This window comes from Phascolarctos cinereus, unplaced genomic scaffold, assembly GCF_003287225.1.
Source record: "Phascolarctos cinereus isolate Bilbo 61053 unplaced genomic scaffold, phaCin_HiC Scaffold_3;HRSCAF=262, whole genome shotgun sequence".
NCBI lineage: Eukaryota > Metazoa > Chordata > Mammalia > Diprotodontia > Phascolarctidae > Phascolarctos > Phascolarctos cinereus.
The window spans coordinates 71,966,280-71,984,502 of NW_027555736.1; the positions used below are offsets into that span (position 1 = coordinate 71,966,280).

Below are 18,223 nucleotides of genomic sequence, written 5' to 3' on the forward strand. Positions count from 1 at the left end.
ATAGACATAAGAAACAAGAAAAATGGTGAGTTCATTCTTACTGAGTTGCTTATAATCCTAGAATTAAAGATCTGGGAATCATCGATGCTCACTTCTCAAGGGATTTTTTTTTTTAGTATACCTCATTAATAAAAAAGGGAAAAGATTCACTACATGAATCTTGGGAAACGATCACATCCAAGAACTGGAGGAGAGGTGGAATATTCTCTCCACTTCCCCATCTTACTCCCTCTCTCCCTCACTGGTGCTGGTCTACAGGTAGTTTGGGAGTGAGCAAGAGGGAATCAGGAATCGCTCCCAAGCCGGGTGAGTAGAAAGCAGTCGAAAGAGGTAATGGCATGATAGACTGGGCTCTACCTGGGGTGAGCAGGGGCTGGGATAGGATCCCTTAGTCAAGACTAGGGAAAAGGGAGTCCTAGGAAGGATAAAGTATATGATGTTTGGGTTTCCAAACTATGATCAAACCCAAGCCTTTTTGCTGCTTTTCCAGCGCCTGGTCTAAGGGACGACGCTAGAACTTTGGGCGCACTTGGTGCCAGGGTGGGCTGGGGAATTGAGGTTCTTGGTGGCCTGGGCAGAAGCTGGCCATCGGGACTGTCACCGTTACTCCCCGAGTACCTACGCGGCCGTCTTTGTGAGGCCTTTGAGAAACTCTCACCCAACCCACTGCGTTCTAATGCCGTGAAGTTACCAGGCAGGCCTCCCTTCTTAGGGCTAAGGGCCCTAGAAGTTCGTGGGAAGGAGCCCTGAAAGTTCACTTTGGGGCCCTTGAGGATAAGGAACAATAGAAGGGAAGGAAGAGGATTTATAGAAAGTCCTTCAACCAGACCCCGCTGACTGCTGATTCTAATCTAAAGTGGTGAGGGGGCCAAGCAGCCGCGTTCCCCACCCACTTCATCTGCGGGGAGGGCTTAAGGTCACTTCTGCTTTTCCCTTATTCTACGCCTGCGCTCGCAACTGGCCTGTACTGCCCATGTCCCTGCCTCTCTGTCTCTGCCCCTTCTCCAGACCGCAATGCCTGGGAGATTTGCTTTTAGCTCTTAACCCTTTGCTCTATTTCTCCTCAGTAATGGGGACAAGGGGGTTAAGAGTCTTAATTCTTTACCATCTAGGCACATCTGAGCTTATTTTGGAGACCAACAAATCAGCATTTGCTGTAAACTGTCCTGCCTGGTCCTGAGGCCCAGACGTTCAGAAATGGTCCTGAGGGAAAAAAATTTAACCGTGGGAAGAGAGTTAAGGAGTAGACAGTCTGCAGGTCGTTCTAACCTTGAGTCTTGATTCTCTGAACTTGGATGGAGGGAAAAATCAAATCTTAATTTTCACTCATCACAAAGTAAAATTTAGCATTTCCTCCAATTATTGGGGGGGGAACCCTCTGAGAAGGGGTCCATAGGGTTCACCAAACTGCCAAGTGAGTCTTTGACTCAAAAAAAGATTAAGAACTCGATCTAAAGGAGTCAGAGCCTGCCAGGGAAGACTTTTGCAGTGAGAGAACTCTAAGGTAATGCTGAGTGCTTAGAGATTGCACACCCTAGGGCATCAGTTTAAAAAAAGTCCCAGAGAAGGGGGCTACCTAGGTCCAGTCCCGCCTGGGCCCAAGCACAAGGGGAAACACAAAAATAACTTGGAAACGAAATAACCAAAATACAGTTTGTTTCCTCCGCCGATATAAAGTCTCTTCGTGGACTAGTGAATAGAGCTTCGGCATTGGAGTTAGAAGACTTGGGTTCACATTCCCTCATGGCCACTATACTACAGATGTGACCAAGGGCAAGTAAACTGAGCCTCAGTTTCCTCATGGAGCTTGTGATGCCTTACCTCTTAGGGCTGCTTCGAGACTCAAAGGAGATAATGTATGTAAAGTGCTTTATATACGTTAATGCATAACGAGATAACGTACTTAAACCTGGGAGGCTGCGTGGAAGGCACGAGGGAGTGAGATCAGTATGAGTATGAAAATGTGGATAGATGGGGAAGGAACTGAGCAGCAGGAAGGGTATGAAGTGGAGGCTAGGAAAAACTGGAGTTAGCCATTTAGGGCATCCCAGGGAAAACGTATAGCAAATAAAAGCTTAAACATAAGCTGGTTAATAGCTTACATCACAAATACCTTACGAGGTCGGTCACTCATAGGGCAAATATTATTTGAGCTGGAAGGGTCAGAGAAGTGATCGCGGCTACTGAGTGGCAAAGCTGGGACTCGAACCCAGCTCTTCTGGCTCGGAAAGTGCAATGCACTTTCTGCTCCCCCTACTCTAGACCAAAAAACTCCGAGGACGTTGATTTCTGTCGCAAGTTCTCGATTTCTTCCCAGAAAGCCGTGGATGGAAGGTGCAAGACCCAGGCGCGTTCTGCTGTGCCTAAAACTTCTTTCTTAATTAGACCTCTCACTCTTCCATCTCTTCTCAAAGTCTTTATCGCAGTTACGAGGACCCAGCCATCAGGCTTTGTGCTAGAGGTGGGAAGAGAAGAGTTCTGATTGGGAATTTTTTTTTTGAGAGCAAACCGAGAAAAGAAATAAGCATTTTCATCCCACAGGCATCGTGGATTGAAAATCCCCGGTGCAGCAATTTGGAGGTCCCTTGGTCCAACTTAGCCACTACTAGAGGAGTCCTTGTTGGGAGGTCCCCCACCCCCCGCTAGTCTCCACCTTCCTCTCTCATAACTTGCCAGCACGTGCCTAAGGAGCTCTCCCAATCCATCTCCCCAACCGGGCCCCAGTCGCCGTCAGAAGTGAAGAGATGGGGGGGCGGGGCGGGAGATTTGGAGGGTGGCATCTTTAGGAAGGTGTGACCAGCCCGAGAGGTAGAGGGACAGAGGATGGTGGGCGGTTGTAGAGAGTGAGAGGCCGGTCTGCCGCACCGAGAATGGAGGGGACACTACGAGCTGCGGAATCCACTGGAATCGGCCTCAGAGGGAGGCACCGCCTTTCCAAGTCCCGCATCCCTCCGGCACCGCCCTCCCCCCACCTCCTCATTTATCTGAGAGAGCTGCTGCCTGGGCGGTCAACTGAGATTCCGAGAGCTCCTCGCCCTCCCTCCCCCTCCTCCTCTTCCCTTTCCTTCTTTTCTCCAGCCCCATATCCCTGCTGCAAACACGGCGCTGTCCCCTCCCCGTTACCCCTTCCCCCGCCCCCTTCTGTAAAAGCGAAATTGCTAAACTTGTAGCAAGAATGACCCCGCATTCAGGCCGACGCCTCCCGCTGAACCTCTCTGCTCCCGGCTAGGCCGTGGCCTTAATCAGTGCTCCCCTCCCTGCTTCCCGCTCCAACCTCCACCTCCCCCCCAACCTCCGCCTCCCCCCCCACCTCCCCCTCTCCACCCAGCTCACAAAAAGTGGGGAACAAAACCCCCGCGCATTTCTCTGTCCCTCTGTTCAGTAGACTGCTGCACAAAGCCCCGGCTCTGAGAAGCAATAGGGGAGCTCTGGGGGGACGTCAATCCAGACGCGCTGGGGTTTTTGTTCGTGCAGGGGACCTCGCCTTCCTACCACACCTTTTGTTCTGGACTCCAATAAAAAGCCATTCTTTCCGCACCTTCCCGGCCCGGAGCCGCCTTTCAGCTTGGCCCGGCCCCACAATGGCGCGGCTCTCTAATGCCTCCCCATTCTCCCGCCTTGGCACGCTCACAATCGGGCCGTGTGGCAGGGCTGCCCTCGCACAGACATTCTCCGCAAGTGACTGGGAGCCCGACAAAGCCTCGGCTCCCGGGGAAAGAGCAGAGTCCGGCCCTACCAGGGCTGTGGCGGGGGGGGGGGTAAGGGGAGTAGGGAGAGAGAAGAGAAACTATGGGAGGGGGGGACGTGGGCAGTAGCGGGATAAAGCACCCCCACCTTGGGTGTCAGGGTCGGCGGAGGAGGGAGGAGCAGCTTTCCGGCTGGGTTCCGGCCTTGTGGAGGAGGTGGAGGGGATTTTTCCAGCTACTCCCGAGCGTCTCGGAGCCTATGACTCTATTGAGTTTTAAGGCCGAGAAGCCTGAGTCCCGAGTTCAACGGCTCCACCTCAGAGTGCGATCGTCTACGAGACTGGGAGGGCAGGGAGACAGGAGAATTGGGGGCCAGGGGCAGCAGAAAGGTCGGAATCTTTGGCTGCCCAGTGCAACTGAAATTATATATACTTTTAAAAGAGGATGAGGAATCACCGTGACAGGGGCCCCATTTTGCCCCTAAGCATTCTACGCGGCAGGGCTTTGGAAAGGGTATGGAGAGGGATGCAACCCTCATTTCTCAGTTCCCTTTTTACAATAGATTTAATTTCCTCTTTGAGTCAATAAAGTTTCTGTAGCCGAATATGGATTTGGAAATATTGCACCTTCTTTATTAATTCCTGTAGTGTATGGCAGCTGGTGTGTACACGGTGTGTATATAGGTATATATATTTATAATATGTGCTGGATACAGAATATGGAACAGAAAAGAAACAAAGTAACACCTTCCAGGGCGCCGCAGGCTACTCAATTTGTTTAACCCACGAAACCCTTTGATCTGGTAGCCTGCTCTGCTAATCTGCAAATTGGACTGGAAAACTCCGGAGTCCTGGCTGGCGCCTGCCCTGGGGCGGCCCTAGAGGGGAGGCCGAGGACTCTCTCGCAGCCTCCCAAGAGGTGGGCAAGGGTGCTCTTAAGACTTACTTCTTTCTTGCATTTCTCGCCCCCGCCCCCTGCCCCAGTCCATCAAATCTGCCTGGTGGGTATAGAATGGAGGGGGCAGGGCACTACGGAAAAGGAGTGTTAAAAGGCTTGTTAAAGGACTGTTGTGTTTGTGGAGGGTGTGGAGACACGTCTTTTTCTGAAACCACATTAGGCTGAGAGCTCAGAAAGGTAGCAAAGTGAGAGGAGTGAGTATGGGGTCGGGTCGCTCATTGCCAGTTTCTCCCCTTCATTTCTTTTTTCTTTCCTCCCTAATGCTAATTCTTCGTGCAAGGAGAAGGAAGGCTGGGGAAAAGGAGAATTCCTTTGGGTCTGGCGCTTCGTGAGGAGTGCATCCCATCACTCCCCGCCCTGGGATGCAGGCTAGAAAGAGCAGCCCAGCCTCCGGCCTGTTCTCTGAGTTTAACTGCGGTTGGCCTCAAACAAGTCGCTGTTACATAGTATAGCTTTAAGTATATATGTATAGACCTTTGTTTCTCCTCTATGCCAAATACAGTCTGATGTGGTAGAAATGGGGAGCCCTGCTTGTCCTCTCTGTCCCCACTCTTTCCGGTCCCGAGTCAGCTGCGCTTTGAGCCCTGGGGCGGGGAGATTTCTTTAGGGAGCGGACGCTTCCAGGTCCATCTTCCCCGGCCAGGTCTTTCCCGCCCTTCAGTCTGAAGAATACCCTGCAGGCTGCTCCGGAGCCTCCTCGCCCGCCCCTACCAGGCTCGGATGCCCTGCAAGGTGCCCTGGGTGCAGGCGGGCACTGCGCTGCCCTGGTGGAGGCTTTGGAGGGGCTGCGCGGCGCCCCCGAAGCCTCCCAGGTTGCTCACGTTCACAAAGGGGCCGCCTCCTGCCGCGTTGCAGGCTGGCGGGATGGCGGCGGCTGCGGCAGCGCCGCTGCTCCCGGGGGTAAGTGCAGCCGTAGTTGCCACTATACGCGGCGGCGGCGGCGGCGGCCGCCGAGTTCCCGTAGCCGTAGCTCGGGAAGCCGTTATAGGAGTAAGGGTTGGTGCCCACGCTATATGGAGCGTTGTAACTCTGCGCCCCACTGATGCAGGGCTTCCCGTCCCGCACCAACACTGGCACCGCCACCCTCCTGGGAGGCGGCGGGTGTGGGTGCGTCCCCATCTCCAAGGACTTGTCCTGACGCTGCCTCTTACACTTGTACCTCCGGTTCTGAAACCAGATCTTCACCTGTGTAGACGTGAGCTTTAGGCTACTGGCGAGATGCTCCCGCTCTGGCGCAGACAAATACCTCTGTTGCTTAAATCTCCTTTCCAGCTCGAAAACCTGAGCCTGAGAGAAGAGGACCCTGGGCTTTCTCCGGCTTCGCTGCTTCGGCCTCTCGCTTTCCTCCGCCTTACACTCTCCAGCCTCAAGCGGCTTCTTCAGCGGACAGCTTTCTGAGGAAGGAGCAAAAAACAACAGTGTCCCTTAGCGTCCCCCTCAATCAGCCTTGAAGCACCATCTGCGCAGGAGGGAATGATTATCAGGGGATCGGTGTGCTAGCGTGTGCCTGTATCTGGGACCATTTGTGGCTCTGAGTACAATACTGGGGCGAAGGAATGCTTTCCTGTACTTGAAGTGTGCATCACCCCAAGCCTGTATGTATGATATTATGCACTTACAATTAAGTGCAATGCTTGTATAGTATGCAAGTGGGTTGTGCGATGTGTTTGCATTTACACTTTGGGGTCTTTGTGAATAGGCTTCGGACTGCTGCGCAAGTAAGAATCTTAGTGGTTAGAAATTTCTGTGTGAATTTCCAGTGGCTCTCATCACAAGAAGCAGACAAACCCACAGAGGTGTGTGTGGGGTGTGTGTGTGTGTGCGTGTGTGTGTGTGTGTGTGTGTGTGGTGTCAGCTGCAGGTAGGTTTCAGGCCCAGGTTTACTGCCACCTCCACACCAGACTCTCCTTAGGAAAGCAACAGGGCCCAAGATCTTCATTTTAAAGGGGGGTGGCCTGGATGACCTTTAACATCTCTTTTAGTTCATCCCTTTCAGTGTGACTATGATTCTATGCCTCTGACAAAGTCTCCTCAGAAATCTTATGAGGGATTTTGCTCAAGCTCTTTCGCCAGAGCCCAGTTGAATGGTCCCTGGGGAAGCCAAGGGCATCTTCTACAGAAACACAAAGCAAAGCTCTGAGAGTTTTCAGCTAAGGCTAAAGCTTGAAGGATGGGTTCTACAAGGCCCAGGCCTGGAGTTGTCTGTTCACACCACCTCCTAATAGCCCAAGGGCTGCCGTAACGGAGCTCCCCAAATCGACAAGTTCTGGCCTCCGTGTGGGCCTTGTGGTTACTGAGTGGGAGCGCCCAGGCTGCCCCTGGGGCAGGAGACCGACAGTCTGTGGGCGTGAGAACACCTCTCTGACTCTGAGGGATAGCGGGAAGGAGGAGCTTCCTTTTTTCTATTGCACTAAATTATCAGCTTCGGGAAGGGAAAAACAACAACTACGAATAGCAGGGCAAGTTCTCAGACCGGGGGCAAAAAGCTGCTGGCAGCCACAGCGTCCGTGGCATTGCTCTCTAGCGTACCCCCCAGGCTCCCGGGAACGCGCCCTTCCCCACACTTGCGGTTTGCAGGGTGACAGCCTCGCTCTCCAGTCTGCGGCTGAGGTTTTCGGGGTCACCTCTTCCCCCAACCCCCGCCCCTTGCTCCCTCGCAGGTACCTGCGTTGTGTCGGAGCTGTCGCTGCACAGGACTGGGGCCTGACCCCCACCAAAGGCTAAAGGAGCGGGAGGCCCTGCTGGCAGTTTATGGGAGGTGTGCGGGCCTCCGCCTTTGTTCCAGGTGTGCGGGCGCTTTTCCTGCCCCCTCTACTCACTCTGGCTCCTGTCCCTCACGACCCCGTCGGCCTCCTCTTCTTGGTCCTTGGGCCCGCAGGAGCCGCGGAGGACCGTGTGGACATAGCTCTCGGGACAGATCCCCGTCTCCCCGTGGCTCTCGGCTGCGGCTATTGAGTTTAAATAGGGCAGTTTCTCTCCCTCCTCCACATCCTCCCCCCCATCAGAAAATTGGGCCGCCTCCCCCGCTGCCAACATGCAGGAGGAGGCCGAATGGAAATGCTGCTCCAAGTCCGTCTGCAAGTGCCCGCCGTGGTACTGTTGTTGCTGCTGCTCCAGATTCAAAATGTCTTTGACAGAGAAAGGTGTGGAAGTGACCGGGCTTGGTAACATCATCAGAGCAACTTAATTGCTCAAAGCAAATACTCAATAAATCCTCAACGGAGGGGCGGGGAAGTGGTTCTTGCTGTCCTCCTGCCTCTACCTCTGCTGCCGAATAAGACTTTTGACAAACGATGGACGAGGTCCTGCTGCAGTCTAAATTGCCTCCATTAGCCTGGAACCGGGGGTCTGGGTTTTGTTACAGCCACTGCAGGGACTAGGAGTAGGGCTCAGAAGCCGCCTCTGTCCCTGGTCAAGACGTCACGGCGGGGGCTGGGCCTGTTCCCCGGGCTTCTTCTCTATTGGCTTAGGTGGAAGCTAGCCACGCCCCCGCTGCCCCTTCCAGAGAACCCGCAGTCCTACCAGAAATAGAAATTGACTGAGGAGAGAATCGGGAAAATCCATGGCTTCCTAGAGCAAGGCCCGGGCCAAGCCGCTAGGTGCAAGGCTGCTGAGGTCAGAGGGTCTAAGACTGGCCCAAGCGGGCACCGACTGCTTGTGCTTTCCCCAAGAAAAAACTGCTTGCTCCCGGCTTCCCTTAGCCCAAAAGTTCTTGACTTTTTTTTTTTCTTATGGACTTCTTCGGTAGTTAGTCTGGTAAAACCTTCTCAGAGAAATGTTTGTAAGTGCATAAAATAAAATACATACGATTACAAAAGAAACTAATTATATAGAAATACAGTTATCAAAATAGTTTTTTTTAAAGTTCACTGAACCCCAGATCTTTTAAGAACTCTTTCCTCAGTCTATTCACTCTCAGAGGAGTTTGAGTCTTCAATTGGTAAGTTGTCTTATGATCCACACATTCTAGCAAAGTAGAAGCGAATCCGATGGGTTGGAAGCAGGCAAATGGGTGTCTATCTAGATGGATATAATGTAAATAATAATGATGATGACAATAACAATTCTGTTGTAAACCACAATACAAAAGTAGTACATTAATAAAATGTTATCTCCTTGGAGGCAAAGACTGTTTCTTGGTTATCTTTGTAGCCACAATACCTAGCACGTATTAGGTACTGAATAAATGCTAGTTGGAGTGTTGAGTTAGCATGCACAGCATCATTACATAGTCTCTCCAATCAGATGTAGGTAAGTGTAACCAGGCTCTATTGACTTTTCCACATGGATGAAATAAACTTATTTTCTACCTATACAAATTGTTTCACTTATGAAATCTCAACTGACTTCATAGAATTGCAGAATATTAGAGATGGTAGGAAGCTTAGAGGTCATAAGATCACAGATTTAGATATGGAAAAGCCCATCAGAGCTCTTCTAGGCTAACCAAACTTCCTATTCCACAAATGAGGAAACCAAGACAAAAAAAGGTCAGGAACCTTGACCAAGGTCACATAAGTAGTCAATGGTAGAGTTGAGACTACTGACATTCACTTCAGTCCTTCTACTATATAATGCTACTCTCAACACAGGAGGCATTCTCTCCTCTCAGATCTCTTGTCCAAATACAATTGTAGACAACACAATTCAGCACAAAAGGAGCTTGTACGGGTGATATGTAGTTCCTTGGTTGTTTCACAAGTGTTAACTTTGTCTTCCGAAGAAATTAAAAGCTTGAGGGCAGGGGACTGCTTCTGCTGTACTCTGAACACTGACTAACCCTGCTCTGGCAAAGGGAGCAAGGGCGAAATCTTGACTTTAATTGTCTCAGACTTTTCGTCACACATATAGAGCCTTTAACGGGAAACCAGCTGGAACTGAGACAGTCCGGTTTATAGAAAGTCCTTGTGCACATCTGTGTTTGGAAAAGGTCATCACAGCAGGGCCCGTCTAGGCCCAACTGCTTCTGCCTACTCTAGCCAGCAGCTCTCTCTAGTTTGGGGCTTTCGTAAACTCCGCCCAATTAGGGAAAGACGAAAAGTCAGCGTTAAATGCTACCTGCCGCCGACCTCTAGGGTAGAAATGAAGATTCTTATGCACCAGGAAGTGCGGGATAAGAGGGAAAATGGTGCTTGAGAGGGCTGGGACAAGGAGATGAGCGGTATGGAGCTAGTTTGTGACTCAAATCAAGCAGCAGAACTATGGTGGGAGGAGGTGCTGGGCTCGGGACAAGACTAAGGCCCAGGAACTGGAAGGAATGGGTGGGAAGTTATGTCAAAGGACTAAGATTCTAAAAGGTCTTTCTACTAAGAATCTACCTTCCAATCTACCTTCGTCGGGAGCAGTTTTCTGTCGGGTCCAGGTAACACCAGGGAGGGAGAAGAATAAAGCGATTTCTCGGGAGAGAGGGCACCTTGGGAAAGCCCGTCGAGGAAGGAGTAGGGGGAGGGGAGGAGCCTGCGAAGAAGGGGGCGGAAATAACGCTGGGACCCTGCCCTTGGGGCTGCCTAAGGGAGCTGGACACGTGGGTTGGGGAATGCAGGAGCCTAGAGGAGGGCGCCACGGCTGGCAGTGGCTGGGGGAAGGGGGGGGGTTGGGCGGAAGAGTTTGAGGTGCGCCTTCCCGAGTGGGCGGAGCTCAGCAAACGGGGAGGGAGCGCCCCAAAGCGCAGCATCTGATAAATGTTTTGTTTCTATTTAAAATAATAATGAAGATGAATGCTTAAAAGTCCGACAAAGTCCAATGTCTTTTTTTTTGTTGTTAAACGAACCGTCTATGGACTCTTTTTTTCCCCTTCAGATTCTAACATGAGTCTTGCATGGAGCTAGGGTAAGTAAGCTGCAAGAAGGAAAAGGTGGTGTTTGTTTGAAGGGACGGGAATGGGGAGGGCAACGGAGGAAGGACTGGGAAAGAGGGGAGGCTAGAGGAGAAAGCTCAGGCCGTGACCCCTTGGGCGACTTGAGTCGGACAACATCCCTGCGCCTGCCTGACCTCAATCTTAAATTCTTGTTTGTTTTTTTTTGTATTGGCTCTCCGTGGACTAGGGAAATGGAAGGGAGAGCAGACATGGGGGAGGGTGTGGAGAAAAACTAAACGACGGAAATTCTTTGCATCTCCTATAAATTTATGCATTTGTTTATCTGAATCTTTTCTACTCCCGATTCTAGACACTTGAGCAACACTCCTTGAACTGGTTAGTGGGGAGCCAACTTGCCTGCAGCCAAAGCCAGGGCTGCCAGAGGGGAATAGTCACTCACCCTTACACCCACTGAACCCTGCTATCACACCCTGACACTTTTACCTCTGCAGGGTATAGCATATACCTACAGCCCCACCGGTCCACCCCCACGCTCGCTTTATCGACACCTCGGGCCTTCCAGTAAACTCGATTTTTCCTTTGAAGGCGCTCCACAAACTAAAGGAAACAAGAGATCATCCGAGACGCCGACCTAGCAGGCCTCTTTCTTTCCCCAAACCGTTCCGCCCCCCCCCGCCCCGATTCTTCTGCCGCCTTTGGATAGGGGCGTCAAGCCCGGGTTTGCATTGCAGGGTCAGGCTTAAGGGTTAGTGCAGACGTGGGGAGAGGAAGTCGAACAGGAGGATGTCCCGGTTCTTTCCATCTCTTTCGAGCTCCAACCGGAGGCAGTCTCCTGCGCCGCTTTCAGTCTCAAGCTAAGCATCCCGAAACTCTCTAGCTGGGTAACCTGTGAGTGCATCCTTCCCAGGCCGCCTGGGAGGGAAACGAAGATCTAGAGAGCGTCAGGCAACCCTTGGGACTGGGAGAGAAGTCCTATTCCTCTGGAGGACCGAGGCAAAACCCTAGAGAATACGGACAGGGTGCCCTACTCGCCCCTTCTCCCGAAACCACCTCAAAGCTCCACCAGTTTCCTCAGGGTTAGGAGCCGCAGAGCAAGCAGGCTAGAAGCAGCGGGGGAGCCGTCTGGCCTAGCCCACGGCGTTAGCGCAGCCTTCCAGATAGCTAGAGGAGCTCCGAGTGGAGAAGCAAGCCTCACTCAGCCTCTGGAATCCAAGCAGGGCTGAAAGTCTCAGTCGGACTCACCTAGAGTTTTCTCCTTTCTGCGCATCCCTGGAATAACTTTTTGCCTGACTCCTCTTTACGAAGATTTATATTTAGCAACAACCCCCGCCCCAGATTGCCTCAACCACCCCTCTCCCTCAACCCCTGCAGCCAGTTTCTTTCTCCCACAATCAGGTTCTAAAAGGGTTTCGTTTTATCCGCCTCTGCAGGACAAAAGTACATGTCCCATTCTTTATTCTTTAAGGTTCCATTCACCTCCAACATTTCGCTAGGAATTCATCTCGGTCTGTCTCGGCAGGCCCAACAGCGTTTGCCTTAAGTCTTCATATGAGGTCTGAGGGAGCCTTTGTAAGAAAATAAAGGAAAGAGGCAAAGGTACCGAGTTCGATTACCTAGGCTCCCCCGCCTAGGAGCTCAGAGCTTCTGGGAACCCTACTGCCTCATTTGAATACATTTGCAGTTTTAAGATTGTGGTTTATACGGGTTTTGAACAATTAGCATAACTGTGGGAACTGTTTCATTCTGTGGATTGTTGTATTTAATTATCACAGCTTAATATCTGATTAGATAGACTACGATCGATTAAAGGATTGTATTTTTTTAATTGCCAAATATAGCCCATTAGATGCCAATCTTTGGCTTCCACTCCACGTTTTAAATGAATACAAGTCAGATAAAGATCTATCCTTGCAAATTGAGTCAATATTTAATTTTCTTTAATCACTGCAATTATTGGTTTTAATTTTTAAAAATGATTATTATTTTATAAAGTAATAGGTCATTTACCCATAGATATGTAATTAAGGATTATAATTAGTAACTCGTTTCCTTTTGGAGGAAAAAATGTTTTATTTAAATGCTCAAATATAACTATAATTATAATATACTTCGGAGAAGAGTTGCAATAAATACACAAACACGACCACAGTCGAAATATAGATACCTTCAATTATTTTCGAATGTATCATTGTATTTCTTTACAAACTCTTCAGATAATTTGCTATGCAAATACTAAAAGGTCAAGAGTTAAATCGCTACCAGCAAATAATCAAAGAATTTTTCGACAACGTTTAGAAAAGTTCTTAGGAAGATCCAAAACAATTATATTGAAAACTTATTTATTTAAAGTATTTTCTACTCTCTACCTCAAAAAAAATGTCATTTTAAAAAGCGTCTTAGATGAAAATATTCCCTCCTCAACCATAACATTAAACCCTTCTGCTAGGACGTTTTTTCTTTTTTCTTTTTTTCTAAGGGTTAGGCAAGCTTTCGAAAAATTTGGATAGCATATAGGTAACAATTTGTCATTTATGGGAAGTGGGCAACACATTTTCTGTCATCAGATGAATGCCTGGTGTCTCGTTCCGGGAAAGCATTAACCCCAACGAATTTCCAATTGCTTGTGTTCATTCTATTTGATCTATTTTCCTAAAGGGGGCTGAGTGTGGCAAAGTTTTTGTTTTTGTTTTTGTTTTTCCGTACGGTTGTCTGATTTCAATCGCTTTTGCCCGACATTTACCAGGGCAAGAGACCGCCTAGATTTTGTTCGGAATCGGATTCCCAGCCAGACTGAATTGCAGTCCGCCCAGGAGGTAGTGCTTTCTCTGTTATGTAATCCGTGTTGTTCTTTGTTAATTTCAGGAGAGGACAATTTCCAGAGTTTCGATTTCATTCTGACAAAGAAAGTCGACTTCTATTTGTACAAGTCTTCCATTAATTACCCAAAAGAAGACTATATTAAAAGAAAAATATTAAGAGCCACTTCCTCCTTCCCCCAAGCCACATTCTTTTCTTCCAACATCACTCAGGTCCACGGCGGGCTGACGAGTGCATACTTGGGCAAAAGGAGATGAGTTAAAGACAAAAAAGGCTCAATTGTTGGCTAGGAGTCCTGCTAGGGAGGCTGTAAAAAATGGGGGCTTGGATGAGTACTTTTAATTTAAGGTTTATATTGCTCCTCTGAGTGCATTCGTTGAATTTTTGAGAATTTCATATCACCTGGTGGTGAAAAAGACCACTCCAAAACATTCGGCCCTCAGAAGTACCTGAGCCCTTATAAGCAGAGCTCCCTTCAATTCAACAAGTATTTATTGAGCACCTTCCTCGTGCCTAGTACGGCGCTAAGCACTACTTCGGGATCGGTGGAGTCGTTATTCACACTGACAAGCGGTAGTTAGTAATCTGTTCCTCCTACGCCGCGTTTTCATTGTAGTCCTTCATTCACTACACATTTCATTCTCCTTTGGATCTCAGACTGGGCTGCCTCAGAACATCATTTCTTCTTTCTGGGGAAGAATTGGAGGTGAAGAGCTTCGGGGGTGTTTGAGAGCGAAAGAGAGAGAACCTCTCCACTTCAGAAACAAAGTTCCCAACCGTGGATCCTGTCTCTAAGACTTGCAAGCTTTGTCATGAAGCTGGAAGATTGACGGGGTTTAAGGCCCTACCTTCTAGAGTCGGCTCAGCAGCATTTACAGAACTTGGGATTTGTGTACCTCTGGACCTCTTCATGGAGCTGCCCACCCTAAGGGCCTGTGAGGAGACTCCATTTTCCTGGCTCCTCTACCTTTACCCAGGCACTTCCAGACCTCGCTGTGCCGCTGTCTGACTGTCCTCGTCTCCCCAGCTCTGCTCTGTTCTTTTCTTTAAGAAGGACCTTCCCCAGCACACAGAAACTAAGGCTCCACTTGGCCATGCCCAGCTCAACTCAGGAACAGAGAGGAAGATGCATCTTCTTCGGCTGCATCTTAACTGCTGGGTTCAGATCTGGGAAGAAAGTGTGGATCTGGCTCCGCATTTGGGGCCTCAAGATGAATGTTCCCAGACCTCGGGGTTTTTCACCAATGAGAAGAGCTCCCTTTTCAGAGTTATGGAGGATAGGAGGCAGAAAAGCTTGGCCTCCAGGAGGGCCTTGCTTCCCAGCCTTGGTCCTTATAACCCTTCCCAGCTGTTTAAGCCTACAGTCACCCACCCCCTTGGCCTCTGAGAACAGAGTTCTGAAAAGTATTGTTATATCAAACAGGGACCTGAGGACTTTTCCCACATACTCTCCTTCTAGCTGTCTCAAAAAAGGTTCTTCCAAGGATCAGCTGCCAGCTTGCAGAAAGTTAGAACTAGGTCAGGTTCTGTTGGTTCAGGCTTAATTGGGACTTCTGGGCTTTAATCTGCCTACTTAAGATGCCCTGGGAAGAGAGTTGCAAGCCCGAGCTACACTAGAGGCCTGAAACCAGGGCTGGCCTAGCTATATCATTTGGTCTGCTGCTGTCCCATAGCCCTGGTTCAATCCCTTCCTGTTCCAGTACATGCTCTTTCAGTCCTTTTCTTTATTTCCTATTTTCCCCTCACCTTCCTTCCCTTATTCTTCCTCCTCTTAGCTCTATAAAGATTTAATTAAACTGGAAGGACCAATTCCCAGAATAAGAGGGAACACTGAGGGTGGGGTGGGGGAGAAAGCTTTTGGTCTTATAACCAAAATCTAACACTTGCCTCCCTCTTTGATGTCCTTAGACACTGAGATCAAGTTATTAATATTCCAAGTTGCCTTCCCTGGCTCTGGAAAGTACTTTTGCTCCCCAGAGCACCAAACTGTGCAGCCCTCCCTCCCCACTCCAGCTCTTCTCCCCTACCACAGGACAACCTTCACTGCTGGCATTATCCCCAAGCAGTAGAGTTCCAGCCCTGTCTGCCCAACTCTTCTCAGAGAGGAGGAGGTATTTCTGCACTCTTCCAAGGTCCCAATCTTTTCCGTGGAAATCCCCAAATTTGCAGATCCAGCAAGACCCCCAGTCCCTTCAGTTGTGGCAGATACCAAGCATCTACCACATGGGATGAGAACTTGGGGTGCCTCTACCAGTAGCAAATTCTGGGGGATCCCAGTGCTTAATTCCTGTTTTCCTCTTCTTCCATTCTCCCCCCTCCCATAAATGGCATAAATGTAACATCTCCCTCTGTTTTCATTCCTTCTAGTCCCAGTGGGTAAATTCAAGACTCCAGATTTTGGAATCTATAAAATTTGGCACCAAAATGGGGGGGGGGACACTAGGAGTGAGCTAGGACTGAACACACTCCTGAACTTCTCTGGTTGGGCTTGACTTCTGGGGTCTCCTCTAGAGAGAGGGAACAGATACAAAAGTGCTGAGATTATTGGAGCCCAGTTGGGACAGAGTTCTCTGAATTTCTGAGCTCTACTGCTTAGCAGGCTGGAAGGCTCTTCTGTTTTCCAGATCTTAGGGTTTCTTTTCTCCTCCCTTTCCCTATGAAACTTCATGCAAGTGGCTTCAGCTGCTTCATATTGGGAAATAGATGGTATAGAGACAGAGACTAAGAGCTCTGTTTTCACAAATAGGGGAAAACACATGGCATGTAATTCTATACACATTCAATGGCACTGTGCTAGGTACTAGAGAAGCAAAGCTGTATATGACATAGCCCTCAGGAAGTTATAATCTAATCCTAATAGACATATGAGTGTATCAGACTACCAGGAAGTGGGTGAGATATATATGTGTTATATACAACAAGCATACATCATGAAAACTCATTAACTTGTACTGCTTCGACATTTGCAACCACCTGGGTCAAAGAGTTTACTTGAAGTTCATTTTGCTGGTCAAATCCTGTTTTCTTAGATTAACATGAGCAAATAAATAATAGGCTTGATTTGGGAGGGAAACTTTAAAATAGGAAGGGGAGTTAATAAGGTGAATTTTTGTTTTCCATAGATGCTATTTTCTTTTTGTAATTTTAAATAAATGTTATTGATGTCTTTGTCTTTACATTGCCTAAATTTCCCCTTGAATCCTCTTCCACCCTCTTCCCAGAAAGCCATCACAATTATTTTCTTTTAAGGCATGTGTCACTAGTCTTTACTGTTTTGACTAGGTTACGCTGTTACTGGGTTATAAAGCTGGCACCATTTCTGTTCATTATTTTGAAATATGTTATTTTGAAGATATGCTTAAATTCACCTGCCTTTATGACTTTCCCTCCTACTTGAGAGGAACACTTTCAAGAACCCTCAAGCACTCCAAAATTACAGAGATTTACACAAAAGCTATTTTCTTTTCTCTTCATCAAAGCACGTTTCCTTAAGATCTCACAGTTAGAATAAATGAATGAGTGGATGAATGAATGTTAAAAGCAGAATTCCTACACCAATGAAATCACAGGTCCAGACCAAAAAAAACCCACTTCTAAGTGCAAGATATCTCCATTAATTAAGTTTGGCTCTGTGCATGCTAATGCACAATTCATATGTGTATATTAGAAAACATACACACACTAAAACCGAAAACTAAAAAAATGAATACACCTGCCTCACACCCTGACTTTCCGAATTCTTCCGAAAGGAAGCTGATATTAGAGTGTGCTTTATGTTAATCAGTCCTTGAAACTTCCATTCACACCTCATGCACTAATCACATACACTGATAAGGTACGTGTGGGCACTTACTTCCTCTTTCTCTTTCTATACTCATACACTTGCGTGCATAGGATTCAAGGCTGGGCCTGAAAACTGTACGATCCGCAGAAGCTGGCGGATGTGGGCCCAGAGACTGGCGGATTCCGCTTTGGCCAAACTTGTCAATAGAGGAAGGCGATTTGAGCTGCGCCACTTTCAGCCAATCTCCTCCGACTTCCCCTCAAACCAGGACATCGCCCTTGTCCTTAAGAATGTTAATGCTTCCTTATCAATCAATATTTCTTCTCTTCCCCAAATAAGGTAAATCATCTTTCTCGTAATTAAGATTTGTACTCATTAAGTCCCCAGATGTAAGTAAATCAATCCCCAAATACATCTTGTGTCGAATACCCCACACACTTCAAACATCGCTACTGCTACGAGATCTCAAGAGCCCGACCTCAGTTTCCAGCACTCCTTCCCCCTCCCACAGCCCTCAGTCCCCACAAATGCATCATTTTTAGCTGCTGTAAACAAACCCAAAAGTTTCGAGTCATTGTTATCGTGTTTAGATAAAGATCTGGCCAATTAGTGTCCAGGCTGGAATGCAGATAAATCAGCTAGCTGCAGAACCTACCCGGCCCGGCGAGGGAGCCGGGAGAGAGGGGGGCGGAGTGTGCCTTCTCGCCTTTTCCTCTCTTCTCAGCCTTCTGGGCTCACCCTGATCAGTTCATCCTTCTCTCCTTCTCGTCGTCGTCATCCTCCTCCTCCTCCCTCTCCCCCTTAGCCTTTTCTTTTCTCCTTGCTTCCTCCCTCCCCCCACCCCTTTCTTTCCTCTCCTTCCTCCCTCCTCTTTCCCCCTCTGTGGGGGAGGCCACCAACAGGCCCGGGACAGGCAGGCAGTCCCGCCGGGATCCCGAAGGCCTCCTCCCTCGGCGGATTCCTGATCAGGTCTCACTGGCCCCTCGATTCCTCTTAAACTCTCCCCACCCCCACCGCCTCCCCCCGAAACTTTTAATGCTTCATAAAAGGCAGAGGCGACTGTTAACAGCTCCTAGTGAAGAATGTGAGCCTGTGACGGGATTTACTGGAAGCTGCAGGATTTCTGGGCTGGAGATAAACACTGCGGCAGCCCTGGTGGAG

At 49.0% G+C, this 18,223-nt stretch overlaps 1 protein-coding gene and 1 long non-coding RNA gene across 2 annotated transcripts; one reads left to right on the forward strand and one right to left on the reverse strand.

The window, feature by feature from the left end:
* Window positions 1-4,292: 4,292 nt before the first annotated feature.
* NKX2-3 (NK2 homeobox 3) lies at window positions 4,293-17,834 on the reverse strand. The gene is given in 4 exon segments (XM_020997044.2): window positions 4,293-5,540; window positions 5,542-6,037; window positions 7,463-8,663; window positions 17,718-17,834. Coding segments are annotated over 3 exon segments (1,041 nt in total). The 5' UTR covers window positions 7,818-8,663; window positions 17,718-17,834; the 3' UTR covers window positions 4,293-5,350.
* LOC110215488 (uncharacterized) lies at window positions 10,299-16,454 on the forward strand. Its single transcript, XR_002326530.2, has 2 exons — window positions 10,299-10,472; window positions 13,324-16,454. It is a non-coding gene; the product is annotated as an uncharacterized LOC110215488 (long non-coding RNA).
* Window positions 17,835-18,223: the final 389 nt, after the last annotated feature.